This window comes from Pagrus major, chromosome 8, assembly GCF_040436345.1.
Source record: "Pagrus major chromosome 8, Pma_NU_1.0".
Classification (NCBI taxonomy): domain Eukaryota; kingdom Metazoa; phylum Chordata; class Actinopteri; order Spariformes; family Sparidae; genus Pagrus; species Pagrus major.
The window spans coordinates 26,134,961-26,150,395 of record NC_133222.1 but is presented as its reverse complement, the minus strand read 5'-3'; the positions used below and the strand labels follow the sequence as shown (position 1 = coordinate 26,150,395).

The following is a 15,435-nucleotide window of genomic DNA, read 5'->3' as shown; positions in this document are numbered from 1 at the left end:
GGCACCTTAAGACCTTTAGTTTGCTGCTAATCAGGTAGACAAAGAAAAAGCCTTCTGGAGGAAAACTCTGAGGTCAGATGAAACAAAAAATGAGTTGTTTGGCCACAATGACCAGCAATATGTTTGAAGGCAAGAAGGTGAACCCTTCTCTCATTTAGCTATCTGTGTGTTAACTTTTTCAAGATCTCCGTTGCTACAGGGGATTTAGCACTACATTGTTTTACGTATGCGCTTTTACCTCTTTTACCCATCCTGACTTTTAGTATTCGGCTGGCTGGATAAGTTACAGGCATCAGTTTCCATCACGGAAGTCTAGGCCATTTGCCCAATCTCTCCACTTCCACTTCCTATTCCACTTTTTATTCATTGAAATCCCCTGCGTAAATCCGATCTCAATCGTTTTTTATTGTTTTAAATTTGTTCAACTGGACTACCAGCTTCCTGACACCAGCTGCAGAGATGATTGCATTATACTGTTACATGCTGTTACACACCAGTTTCCCGGTGCCACAGCCCCTGTCATTAAAAGCAAGCTCCAGGACTGTTTACGTCTCTCTCGTACCCACCTGAAAGCCCCTCCTCTTCTTCTATGGTTCCTAACCATTCTACTGACCTGCATGTTGGCGCCCCCTGCCATCATCCCCTATCCCCTACACCAGGGCTATTCAACTTCAATAGCAAGTGGGCCAAATATGAAAATCACTGGGGGTTCGTGGGCCACACAGAATATTTGTCAACTAATGGCTAAAAAATAACTCTTGATGATAATAGATATTATATTAGTATGAACGAATGACACATATCCATTTTCTTTAAATTTAATACTTTCACGAGGGGCGCTAGAGAGCCAGCGATGTAGTAGGTTGTGTTTTCCATCAGCTCCTCCACTACAACTTGATATAAGTATTTAACTCTCCTTTTCTGCACTTTTTGACGGTGAAATCCGTTTCTAACATCTCGAAGAATGGTTAAAACCAGGAAACCGACTCCAAAAACACCAGAGTCTCTCTCAGAGACTGAAGACAATCCGTCGATCGAGCCTGCTAATGCTAACGCTAGCTCACCTGGCTCCACCAGCCCTGTGCATGCTATAACAGATGCACTAGACGAGGAGCCCTCTCTGTCGCCCATCCTGGGGGCCATTAGACGGATGGAAAACTCGATGAACGCGAGGTTTGACAACTTGGAGACAACTCTCGCTGGGCTTAAAACTGCCGTCGCCTCCAACACCTCCCGCATTATAAACCTGGAAGACTGGCACGGTGAGTTTGATGGACGCCTGGCCGACCTGGAAAAAAGCCAGGATGACCTGTGTGCACAAAACAAACTCCTGAAAGCCAAAGTGAACGATCTAGAGGGCCGCTCGAGGAGACAAAATATTAAAATTGTGGGTCTGCCAGAGAAAATTGAGAGAGGCTCCCCAACTACGTTTGTGTCTGACTTGCTGCCTAAACTCCTCGGAGCCGCGCATTTCCCCCAGGGGATTAAAGTGGACCGTGCCCACCGCATCGGCGCTCCAAGCAACCGACCACGCATTATGATCGCCAGGATACATCACGACACCGTGAAAGAGAAGATAATCCGAGTGGCTCGCAACGATGGTCCGCTAAACTACGAGGGGCAGCGCATTAGCATCTTTCCAGACCTCACAGCAGAAGTGATGAAGGACCGCAAGGAGTTTGATGCAGTTCGACTGAAACTTAAGGAGGCCGGTATCCGCCATGGGTTCCTGTTTCCTGCACGCCTGATTTTTACTCATGCTGGTCAAACCAAGATATTTGAATCAGCAAAAGAGGCAGCCACCTACGCTGACAGACACATACAGCCTTCAGCAGCTGGCAACGCCGAGTGACCGGATGCCGCCAGTGCGACTGGATCAAGAGCCAGGCTTACCTGCACAGGTGTGGATATTCTCACTATGGATGGACAAAATGAACGGTGAGGCAAAAGCCAACGTGTTTTTGCAATAATTGCGCTACTCAGACTTTACGTTCACATAGTTTGCCTTAACATTATGACGTATGTGTAAGGTCACTTTTGGTTATTGCTGTCAGTTCTACTATGATTGGCTCATATCTTAGACATTATGCGCTTTTGAGGAAAACAAAAAAAAGAAGAAAAAAAGGGGAAAAAGGCAGTCTTTAAAATTTGCTTTGTTACTTACATTTGTTACTCTTGTCTCTTGTTCTTAATTTTTTTTTTTTTGAAAATAGGTTTCAAAATGCATATTACCTGATTTATAAGGAGGGTTTATAATTCACTTACAGGAGAGTGGCAAGGAGTTGATATGGGGGATAATGTTAGTTTGCTTTGTTAGGTGCTTTACCGCATGTACAGGCTCCTTTCTCAGCAGCTCCGCTGCCATGTGGGGTTTATATTACCCTTTTTTTTTGGGGAGGGGGGGGCAAAGTAGGGAGTTCGAAGGGTATGTTCTATCAGTTTGGTTCACGTTGTACTCATTTTTTTTGTTTGAATACAATGGCATCTTCCTTTTTTATGTGGTAGCGGTGTCATGAGTGGCCCAACGAATGATCATAGGAATAACATTGTTAATCTAACTTCTTGGAATGTCAGAGGTTTAAACAACCCATCAAAGAGAGCCAAGGTATTTTCTCATTTACGTGACTTGAATGCTGATATCTTATTTCTGCAAGAGACACATATTAGACACACAGAGGCCTCAAAACTTAGGTGTAGCTGGATAGGACAAATATTTCAGTCAACCTTTTCAGCCAAGGCACGTGGTGTGGCAGTTTTAATCAAAAAGAATATTCCCTTCCAACACATTTCAACTAAATCAGATCCAAATGGTCGTTTCATAATTGTGACTGGCAAAATTTTGTCTGTTCACGTTACCCTCCTTAACTTATATGCACCAAACTTTGACAACCCTGGGTTTTTTCGAGGTGTTTTCCGGCTGATACCTGACCTAGCAACAACCAACTTGATTGCAGGTGGTGATTTCAACTGCGTCTTAGACACCATTTTAGACAGGTCCTCACTTCGCCCAGTTAATCCTTCGGACTCCACAAATATGCTGAATAATCTAATGAAGTCGCTTAATCTGCTTGATATCTGGAGGATTCACAATCCCACAGGGAAAGAATATTCCTTTTTCTCACAAGTTCACAATACATACACAAGGATTGATTACTTCTTAATTGATTCTAAGTTGACAGCATTTATTAAGTCATCTAAATATCACAATATCTTAATTTCAGACCACAGCCCAGTTTCTGTAGGCATGGACTTCGGATGGAAAAAACCACACTATAATTGGCGATTCAATCCAAGTCTTCTTAATGACAAAATATTTTTGGAAAAATGCTCGCTTTCGATAAAGGACTATTTAGCTTTTAATGATACAGTTGATGTTTCAGATTCAACACTGTGGGAGGCCTTTAAGGTTGTGATAAGAGGTTTTGTCATATCCTATGAAACTGCACAAAAAAAACAGAGGAGACAGAGATTATCAGTTATAGATCCACAGCTTACCCTCCTTGAAAAACAGTATAGAGAGGCTCCATCCTCACCTTTATTGAAGGAAATCGTTAAGTTAAAGCATGAATATAACTGTATTCTCTCTCAACAAATTAATACTTTGTTGTTGAAAGTGAGGCACAAACATTTTGAATTGGGAGATAAACCTGGCCCTCTTCTTTCACGCCAGCTACGAGGAGCACAAGCTAGCAGGGCTATTCACGAAATTAAAAGTCAGACAAGCTCTATTGTTACAGACCCTGTTGAAATTAATAAGTGCTTCAGGGACTTTTATGAAAATTTATATAAATCCCAAACCTCCGCAACAGAAGGGGATACTCTTCAATTCTTGCGCTCCCTTTCGCTTCCTAAAATAGACTGTGATGCACAAAATGAACTCAATGCGGAAATTACTTTACAGGAGGTTATGACGGCTATAAAGGATTTTCCGAGTGGAAAGTCACCTGGTCCTGATGGCCTGGGCATTGACTTTTATAAAGCATTTATTGATGATGTGGCCCCTCTATTATTGAGAATGTTTAAAGAATCGATAAGGAATAAAAAACTACCAGACTCATTATATACGTCAAACATCTCTTTAATATTGAAAAAAGATAAAGATCAGACTGATCCATCGTCTTATCGGCCTATTGCTCTTCTCGGGAGTGACCTCAAAGTCTTTTCCAAAATCCTAGCTAATAGATTGAATAAACATGTTGCAACTATTATACACCCAGACCAGGTGGGGTTTATTCCCAGGAGATTTTCTTTTTTTAATGTCCGTAGATTACTGAATATTGTATATAGCAAACAAAACAAGTCAAAATCTGCAATACTTACACTTGACGCGCACAAGGCATTTGATCAGGTAGATTGGAAATATATGCTTTTAACAATCAGAGAATTTGGCCTGGGTGAAAGTTTTAGCTCATGGGTAGAGATGCTTTATGCGTATCCAACTGCATCAATCCTTACCAACTCAGACAGATCTCACCCTTTCAACCTGCACCGTGGTGTTAGACAGGGTTGCCCCCTAAGCCCTCTGTTGTTTGCTTTGTGTATTGAGCCCCTTGCAATAAGTATTAGATGTAATCCAAAAATTATCCCTATACATCTGGGTAAATTAGATCATTATATAGCGTTGTACGCTGATGACGTGATCCTGTTCTTGTCGCAGCCTGAAAAATCTTTTCCAGCTTTATTGGATCAAATTAAAACCTTTGGTAAGCTATCAGGATATACTGTAAACTGGCAGAAATGTGAATTTATGCCTCTGAGTGAGGACTTAAATCCCAACTTTCTCAGAAATCTACCCGTAAAGGAGACCACCCATGTTAAATATCTTGGCACTACAATCCCCAAACAATTTGATCAGCTCTATACACTGAACTACAAGGCTCTGATTGATAAACTTAAAACTGATATTGAACTTTGGCGAACACTGCCCATGTCAATGATCGGCAGAATTAATGCTATAAAAATGGTGACCTTACCTAGATTCCTATACATATTTCAGAATGTACCCATCTTTCTGTCTAAAAAATTTTTTAAAACATTGGACTCAATCACTATGCCTTTCGTTTGGGGATACAAACCACATCGAATAAGTAAGAAGCACCTCTGTAAGCCAAAGGAACTGGGTGGACTGACGCTCCCTTTATTTCAACATTATTATTGGGCAGCTAATGCACGAGCACTTGTGTATTGGCAGCAAGCTTATCCGACAGAACTTAATGCTACTACACCATCATGGCTTGCCATAGAACAGGACGTCACTGGTACCTCCCTCCCAGCACTACTCAATACAGCAAAGAGAAGGCCTGGACCATTTAAAGGGATTGGGGTTATAGTAGAACATTCATTAAAGGTGTGGTACCAGATTAAAAAAACATTTAATTTAACTAACACTTCTATTTTTGCCCCCATTTGTCACAATCATGCATTTCGCCCCTCTCAGTCAGATTCTGTTTTCTCTTCCTGGAGAGGGAAAGGTCTGGTTACTCTGAAAGATTTGTATATTGACAATGTTTTTGCCTCATTTGACCAACTTAAAAGAAAATTTGATTTACAAGCATCTCACTTTTTCAGATACTTGCAAATCAGGAACTATACTAGAGCAAACATCTCAAACTTTGAAACCTATAACTCGCCAGATGAAATCTACTCTCTTATAACAAAGAAACCTGAGACCAAAAAGCTGGTGTCCATGTTTGTAAATGTGTTTGCAGTTCAAACTGCTCCAAGTACGCAATATCTGAGAGAGTCCTGGGAGAAGGATATAGGTACCACCATTTCAGAAGATGCATGGCGTAAATGTCTTCATAGCATACATACATGTTCAGTTAATTCAAGACATCAGCTAATACAGTATAAGGTTATACATAGACTCCATTATTCACGTGTTAAACTGCATTCATTCTATGCATCCACTTCACCATTATGTGTAAAATGTAAACAGACTGATGGTACACTGGCACACATGTTCTGGTTTTGTAACAAACTTGGTAGATTTTGGCATGATGTTTTCCATTTCTACTCTGAGGTTTACGGATATGATCTCACGCCAGACCCAGAGACAGGTATCTTTGGCTGGTCTCACCAGCTTGATACTCTTAGTCGCTGGAAAGCCTTATCAATACAGTATGGAATGGTTGTTGCAAAGAAAATTATTCTTAAAGTCTGGAACAAAGAAACATCCCCATGTTTTGAAGCCTGGCTCACTGAGTTCTCAAATATTTTATATATGGAAAAAATTCGATTTGAGTTATTAGGAAAATCAGACAGATTCCATCAAATATGGCAACCATTTCTTGATCACATCACACAGCTGAGAGGACCCTCATGACACCTTGATTTCTTGATTATGTTTGAGTATTTATTTGTCCATAATTTACACAAATGTATATAATTGTATACAGTCATGGATGGCCATAGAAACTGTAATACAGTATAGTACAACTTTCACCCCTTTTTTTTTTTCTTTCTTTCTTTCTTTCTTCTTTTTTTTTTCCTTTTATCTGTCTTTTTTCTTTCTTTTTCTCCCTAACCTACTTTGGGGGAGGGGGGTGGGAAAGAAGGGGTAATTGTTTGGGTTGTTATGTACCTGGATGTTTTGAAAATGAATAAATAAAGTACTTAAAAAAAAAATTTAATACTTTCACATAAGGAGCTTTTTAACCAAGGTCCATATTTATATTTTGCTACATTCAAGATGAACAAAACAAAGCCATCGGACCAAAATTAAAGGGAGCGTTCACAACATAACAGGTCCATACCCACAGTCAAATGTATTAGAGCTGAACAGTAAAACAGACAAACAAAATAATTAACATAAAACATAACTGTTGTCACAGAGACAGCATCACATGCCTCATGTGATGTAAAAGTATCATACATCACACTGCTGTCATTTTGAGCCTATTCAAGTTAATGGGAAAAATTACACTGCCTTGACTTTGCTATTTCAACATAGTTTGGCTCATAGGTAGTAAGGGCAATCCTAAGACACTCATGCAACTTCTCATTGGTCTTGGAGCAACGTGCCTTTGTTTTGATGGCATTCATATGAGAAAAGCTAGACTCACACGTATAAGTGGACCCAAACATTGTCAGTATTAGCAAGGCCACTTTCCTTGTTGTGGGGTACTGATATTGGTTAACATAGTTAGACCAAAAGTTCTCTGCACCCTCAGACTGCAAGTGCTGTTTTAAAGCAAAGGAGGATTGCATATCAACCATTTCCATCTGAAAGATGCTCTCATCAATAGAAGACATTACCTCTTTTGCTTTTGCACAGAAGTCTGCTTCAGGTTTGATAGAAAAGGGGTCACGAGCAAAGTGCAATACTTCAATGGGAATGTTGAACCCTTGGAATCTCTCCGTAAAGTTCTCAGTCAGTTTTGTCATGAAATCTGTCATGACGGGTGTTATCCGTGCCTCAGGTGCTGTGTTCATGAATGCACGCAGTCGTGGAAAGTGCAGCAATCCTGTTGCAGTTAGGTCTGTTGTGAAAATTGTTAGCTTTGTCTTGAAAGCACAAAGCTTCTCAACCAAATCAGCAATAGACTTTTCTCGTCCTTGCAGTTCAAGATTCAGAGTGTTCAAGTGTCTAAAAATGTCACACAGAAAGTACACGTCTGCCATGAACTGTTCATCAAGCATGCGCTCCAGGAGGTCTGCTGCCCGTTTGTGTTTACACACACGAAGGAAAGACACAATCTCCTGGTGGAGCTCACAGAAATGGTCCAGAACATTTCCCTTGCTTAGCCAACTGACATCGTTATGAACAAGCAAGTCCGTGTGTTCCGCAAACATGTCGGCAAGCATCATATGGAAAAGGCGGTTTTGTAGGCTGGAGGTTGAGCGGATGAAATTCACAATGTTCATGACGGTGTCCATGGTGTTTTTCAGATCACCACTCAGCTTTGCACACAACACAGACTGATGAATGATGCAGTGTAAAAACTGCATATGTGGGGCTACGGTTGATAGCCTCACCACCAGCCCTTGTAATCTACCGATCATGGCTGGAGCGCCATCGGTAACCAAAAGGCAAACCTTCTGTAAATCCAGCTCATGCTCGTTAAAAAATGCGACAATCTTTTGAAACATCACCTCACCTGTGGTGTGTCCCTCCAACGGAATAAGCCCCAAAAGTTCTTCTCTAAAGCGCACTCCGTCGTGAAATCTGACATAGATGCATAGCTGAGCCATGTCAGTACAGTTGGTTGATTCATCCACAGCGATAGACATAACATCAGCTTTTTTGAGGTTTTCCAAAAGCTTCCTTGAGACATCCTTTGCGAGTAATTCCACTCTGCGAAGAGTTGATGTGTCCGAGAGAGGCACTTTTTTAATGGATGAGGTGACGCTTTCCTTTATTTTTTCATCAACAACCACTTCATCAATGACAGCAAGCATACAGTCTTTAACCGTCTCCGCCTCGGTAAAAGGCCTCTTCTGTCTGGTGAGTGTCCAGGCTACACGAAGGGATGCTATCATAGCCCTCTCTTGTTCCGTGCAAAAGCAACCGAGGGTGACTTGACACTGTTGAAAAGACGCTAGTAGACGCTGTACTTTGCCTCTCCGTTCCTCCGAGCCCTCTGGAAAACTGGCAGAAAACGAGCCGTGATTTGACTTGTAGTGCCTCTTCACGTTGTATTCTTTCATGACAGATATGCATTCGTTGCACAGTAAACAGACCAGTTTATTACTCGTCGCGGCAGGCAAAACAAATAAATATTTGTCCGTCCATTCGCTCTTGAACTGGCGGTTTTCCAAATCAAGTTTTCGTTTTTTGGGTTTTGAGAGCGACATGTTGCAAAGCAGTGTTAGCTTAGCTTAGCTGACTCTGACCTCTTCACCTCTCACCCGTGAGCTGAGTGCAAGTGCAGAGCGAGTGTAGCAACCAATCACAGCACATGCCTGTCCGGCACGTAGGTGCATAGTGTTACGTGACATAGATATTTTCGAGTCAGATCGGAACCGTTGTTGAAGTAGCTCAGAGCTACCGGTATACCATAATTTTATTATATCACACGAATCACGCACTGTGATTTACTGGCAGTCTTGCGGGCCATAAAAAAAATCAAAAGGGCCGTATCCGGCCGCTAGTCGAATAGGTCTGCCCTACACTTTCACTAAGCTCTCCCTTGTGGAATGGCCACACTGCTGTCCAACCTCTCTCTCTGCCTGTTCTCAAAACCAGCAGGCATGATTACTCTAACTGGTCACATCGCTGTCCCCCTGCAAAAGCAAAAAACTCAAGTGGTGGGGTAAATTATGCAAATCTCGATCCATTACAAAAATCCTCTGGAATTACAAATTCTAATCATGCTTCTGATTAGCTGCACCCTCTTTAAATATACGGTCTCTGGTCAATAAAACGTTTAATCTTTAAATGATTTCATCTCAAACAGTACAACAGACTTCCTGTTTCTAAATGAAAGATGGCTTAGAACTGGCGAATTGAATGTTTTTTCCTGAACTATGCCCTCCCAACTAAACATTTTTTAACTCCCCCAGACTGAGTGGTAGGGGAGAGGGACTTGCAAGTAGTGTTGTTCAAAATCACTCTTGATATCCCTGTGTGCTTTATTATTGTCTATTGCCCTCTGTAACCAAGTAGTAGTTTTTTATCTGAATTTTCTGATTTAATCCATTAATCCATGTCAACAACCCAACCCTCCTTTGCATCATATTGTTTAACTACATGTGAATCTTTTAATCTGAAACTTTGCAGGATTATGTTTCGGACCATAAAATGGTTCTGTTTTCATTTAAACTGTATCTATGCCACTCCATGTCCAAACCGTTTACATGTGTGTTTTAAACAGCAACTCAGCTGCAGACTTTGCTGCTGCTTTCACCGCGCATAGTTGCATTGCCCAGTGCAACAATGTAAATTTCATGGTTAAGCAGTTCAATACTATGTGCTTAAAAACCTTGGACCAAATAGCACCCATAAAAGCTAGGCCATGCCGCACCTCCATCCAAAGACCCTAGATAAATGGAAACATTAGAAAACTAAAAAGAGAATGTAGAAGAGCTGAACATGGATGAAAAAACACAAAACTCAAAGTTCACAGAATACAGATGAGGGAATTATTATCTCTATTTAATTCACTGGTAAAGAACGAGGGATTCTCTTACTTCTCTAATTTAGTTGACTCAAAAAAGCATAACCCAAGATTTGTATTTAATGCCATTAACTGCCTAGTAAATCCCACCCCAGCTGAAATCCTCTATTACTCCTGCCGGTTCACCTTAACCATCAGCTGAGCTCCCACCCTCCACCACACTGTTGGATAAGTTCACACCCATAACCCCTAAAGAATTGGCTGACTGGATACAATTATCCAGTATTAATATCACCAACTGCAAACTAGACATTCTTCCTTCCACCCTGTTCAAAGAGACTTTTTCGCCCCCTGGCTTCTGAACATTGTAAATGCATCGCTTTTATCTAGCTTGGTCCCAGACTATTTTAAACAGGTCTGTATCCAGCCTCTCCTTAAGAAACCTGACCTCCTGAACCTGAACTCTACAAGACCCAACACTCCCCCATAACTACCGTCCCATTTCTAAACTGCCTTTACTCTCAAAAATCATTGAAAAAGCAACTCTTAATTATGGTTGGAAAAAAAAAAATTGACAAATTCAAATCTGCTTTTAAAAAGAACCGCAGTACAAAAACAGCCTTACTTAGGGTGAAAAATGATTTATTAATGAGCACAGACTCTGGAAATACCACTGTCGTTATTTTGCTGGATTAGAGCTCAGCTTTTGATACGGTCAATCATTCAATCCTTCCAAACACACTCAGAAAATGGATTGGCCTAGGTGGGACTGCTCTTAACTAGTTGCTGCTAGCTAACTAGCAATAAGTTACAACATCAAAATACACTTTCAGTTTCTGAATGCTAACAAGCTAGCTTGACAGCTATCAGTAATAGCAATGGCTATATGATGATATTAGGTGTTTACTTACAGGTGAATGAGACATGAGGTAGTTACTTGTAGTTAGATGTTGTGATGAAAACGATGCACCGATACACTCTCCTCCGCACCGCTCTTGAGGACTCAGACTCCGTTGTGGTATTCAGCAGTTGTCGGACAGCGCTCGTTCATGGTTTGGGGGGAGTGGCTTTGGAGAGAGGCCTGAGTGCAGGGGGCGGGGTTTACTGGCCTGATACTTTCAAAAATTTTGCCTGGGCTTGAAAGTTTTTCCATCTTACCAACCCCAGCTTTAATGTCAATGGCCTGCTGTACACTGCACAATATGGCAATAAGACATGTCACATGACATCACTTTCTTTTGATCCCAGTAACTGTGCGTCCCTCTGCTGACATGGCATTCATAGCATCACAGATGTTTTACCATTGCTGTGTTTTTGACATTCCTGTAACGCAAGTGCTGACGCTGTGGAAGATCACATGTTTACGTTGTTTTATTTTATTTAACAATACCTCAAGTTCATTGCTGCTGAAAGTCTTCTCCTTACTCCCCTTTTTTGGTGGCATCTCTCCAATCGCTGCGCCAGTGTCGGCTATTTGCACACGGCACAACACCTGCCCTTATATGGTGTTTAGTGGACATCACCTATGCTAATTACAAACAATCGGACATGCGCCTCCAAGTTATGATCAAGTGGGATTCATCACTCAGCACACCTTGGTTAGAGCAGATTTGGATGGTTAGAACTTTTTGTGTAAGTGTGATCAGTGTTTCCAATCATAACTGATATCCAACAGGGGGGCGTATCGGCCAGCAAAAAGACTTCCATGAAGGCTGTTGTCATGTATCCTTGCTCAGCGGTCCTCAGGATCCCTCCAATATACTCGCTCCTCAGAGCTAAAAAAAGGATTGCTTTGGGATAGCCTGCAAGAGGCAGACCCGAGCAACTTCTGGGTCAAGCAAGGGTCAAGGAGTAAGGATATGACAGATAAGGGAATTGGGATGCACAGAGTTTGTCAGGATCTGTTACAGTCTTGTGTTATTTCCCAGCATCGATGTGTCTCATCTCTACAGAAAAGCAGCAGTTTTATCACATTCCCTTCCTAAATTGGCACATCCCGATAACTGCACTGTGACTCTCTCTGTATAACACTTCCAGCATCTGTTACATGTGCCCATCAAATTACACTGCACAGCCAATGTCTGTGGCACTTTGCATGTGATGTAGGCTTGCATGACCAAAGCTTTCTCAAACAAGGCAACTCGTATATCTTCTTTAATCATATGTCTGTCTGTCTGTCTTCCCAGGTGATAGAGTGCATTACTCAAGGCAGGGTACTGGAGTGTCCCAGGCTCTGTCCCAGGGAAGTCTACGATATTATGCTTGGCTGTTGGCAGAGGGAGCCACAACAGCGCCTCAACATTAAGGACATTCAGAAGATGCTGTTTACTCTGATGAAAGCCACACCAGTTTATCTGGACATACTGGGATAGAAATAGATATGAGCATAAAGGAATGGAATGTATTTGAATCGTCACTGAAGTGGAAATAAGATGACTGGATCAGAAGGAAATGGATCACCTTAGAGTGAGAGTCTAGCCCGGACTCACAGAGTTGTCTGTGATGAAACCATATGAATTGAGATTAGGCATAGCGCTTCCCTTTATCCAACTGCCTGACACATAAGAATTGAAATGAACTAACCAAAGTGCAGTTATGTGTATTTAACTGGATTTGAATAAGCTTGATTACAGTGTATAATATCACATTATAATCAAATGAAATGTTTTGGACCTTACCTAATGGTAGGGTCTGGGCTTGTGTTATCCAGACTAGCTTATTTTTTTAATGAACTCGTGACTTAACTATTAAGTATGGATCGTGTCAAACCGGTCTGAACTGGATTAACCTGATTGTACTGGTCTGGTATGGTTTGTTTTTCTTATCCTATTAATTTAGGTACTATCATTTCCTAGCCTATGCATTTCACCCTGTCCGAATCAGTCCAGCTTTGGTTCTGCCCAAGTCTTGATAAAACCTTACCTAGCCTGGTAGAGTCTGGCTCAACTTGGCTATATTTAAAATATCATTTTCTATATTATATTGATCTCACCATATGTGTTATTATCTGTGTTCAGTGATGAGTGAGGCATGGGTTGGTTTGGCTTAACTCAGTTTCACAATTTTCAATTAGAGCGATCTTAGTATGCCTTATATAGCTAGTATTTTTCTTTGGTCATCAAACTGTTTACCATCCTCAACTTCCACGGTATAATGTCGAAGTTTAGAAAGAGGACTTGCACAGAGTGATCACAAGAAATCTCTTTGCCTTTTAAAAACATTGTATGCTCCATTTGCCTATAAATTTATGTGTCTTGGATTGATGGCCCTCAGGTCAAACTTCAAAGTGTAGCTAACATTTTGGAACATCTTCGTAATGTTATCATGATGACTCCATGCCATCTAAAGACATGACTAAACATGTGCGGTGGTTAAAATTCTATTTCTTCTAATGACCCACTTTTTGGCAGTGAAAAAGATGTCTGCATCTGATGGATTTTTTTTGTGCAAGTGATGATCCTAGTCTTTGATAATGGCGTGTGGCGTTAACAATGGGCACAGACCAAAATACTTCTGGGCACAATTGGATAGATCTACATCCATGCAGGGGAAACAGGATGATGAGGAGCTGAGTAACATTCAAGTTGGGGTGGTTCTTGTTCTGTTTTCAAAAGGGAAAAAAGTGTCAGCTTAGTCACTAACCTTCTCAAATACACTATTCAGTAACAGAACCTAGATTCATATTTGATCAGCACTGCCAAATTTGTGAAAAGTGATACTCCTTTGTCTGTTAATGTGTCAAACCTGCCCCATATTATATATATTATATAAATGGTTGTAATCGGCCCAACATGGCCCATGTTGGGTGGAAATCTGTCTGAAGAAGAGGAGGTCCAGATGCATCTGCCAGAGCTAATAATGCATGAGCCTGACAAGTAAAACCATGAAGAAAGAAACTGAACTGCCACATCATTTAATTGTAGAACACGGAATGGCAGGATTACTTCATAAGTTAAACAGGTCATGTACAGCAGCCATTTTGTTGTAAGTACTAGACCAATCTCAGCACACATGAACATTTACATCTGCCAAGCATTCATAAATACACCCTCTGGTCCTGGCTTCATGTTGGCCCACTTAGCCCACTTAGCTGCCAACAACCCAACCAGACCATCTAATTCTGAGCCTGCAAGCATGGCATGAGTGACTGTCGCCATAGAGATGGACCAAAGTGCCTCTTACTTCTTTCTAAACACTGGGAACTCAGAAAAAATAGTCTTTCAAATTAAGAGCACTTTTACGTTTTGTTTACCTGCTTAAAAATGTACACTAGCTGTAAACTGTTCTTGTTTTTATTACAATGTATTGCAAAAAAAAACAATCAAAAAACCCCCCTCAAAATAATGATAAAAACAATTAGTCCCATTTTTTGTACCCATTGCAGTTTAAATACTCAAGGTGAAGTTGAATTTTCTGTATTTAAGAAAAATACATATTATATATTTCACGATATATTTCGTATTCATTTTTATATAAAATCAAAAACTGGATCTTTGTCATTCTCTATAGCCGTTGGAATATTCAGCCACTGGATAGGAAAACACTGATTATTAAAACACAAAACGACAGACTCAGAAGCAGTCTTTAATGATTTTTGAAAAATTTGCATTTTTTAAGTGAGATATAACTGGATCTTACCTGACATCAGATCCTGGACATGATCTAGCAACAGACGCTTTATAGCAGCAGAAAGTCTTGACTTAGAGCTGAATTGTGTTACCTTTAAAAATAATGTATATACTGTAAATCTCTACATCTTGAGACATTATTTCCATTTCTCATATGATTATTTTTAGCTTCTTCTAGTTGTATTGTTACATGGTTCAGTGTAAGCAAGTAAGAGTAATGAGAGTCGGGAGAATCTAAGATGTAAAGTTACCTAGCCAGTGCTGTACACAGACAAATTCGTTTTTGCTTCCATTTTTCTCGAGTACAACTAAAAGATTTGGGGAATGAAATGTTGCATTAACGCTGATGAAATATTTGTTTGAGATTTGCATTGGCTTTTATCCTTTTCAATTGAAATATGTTTATGAAATAATTTTACTTCTTTACAAGCTCAAGTACAACTGACACTGCTGGGGCCAGATATATAAAACTGTGTATATTCCGGTGTAGAAATCTATGTACACATAAAACGGGAAATATACATATGCAGTCTTTGTGTCAGATGTATAAAACCCCACGTACGTCTGTTCCCACGTGTCTTTTCCTCATACATCTCAATCATCCTGAAATTCTATGTAGGAGCACGAGCTGTCTGACCATCCCCACAATTCACTATAAATGGCTCTAAACACGCTCCAAATTACCTGGTTTGGGCCAGAATTTGGTTAAGTGTTGAGGAGAAGCATAATTTTGCGGACCGTGAACTTGA

General features: G+C 40.7%; 1 protein-coding gene across 1 annotated transcript in view; it reads left to right on the top strand.

Moving 5' to 3' along the window:
* LOC141001305 (NT-3 growth factor receptor-like) overlaps positions 1 to 12,790 on the top strand; it is a 174,060-nt gene extending 161,270 nt beyond the window's left edge. Inside the window, exon 18 of the mRNA XM_073472333.1 lies at positions 12,245 to 12,790. Within this exon, the coding sequence (XP_073328434.1) occupies positions 12,245 to 12,430 (186 nt within the window). The 3' untranslated portion in view covers positions 12,431 to 12,790. The remainder of the gene's footprint in view (positions 1 to 12,244) is intronic.
* The last annotated feature ends 2,645 nt before the right edge of the window (positions 12,791 to 15,435 follow it).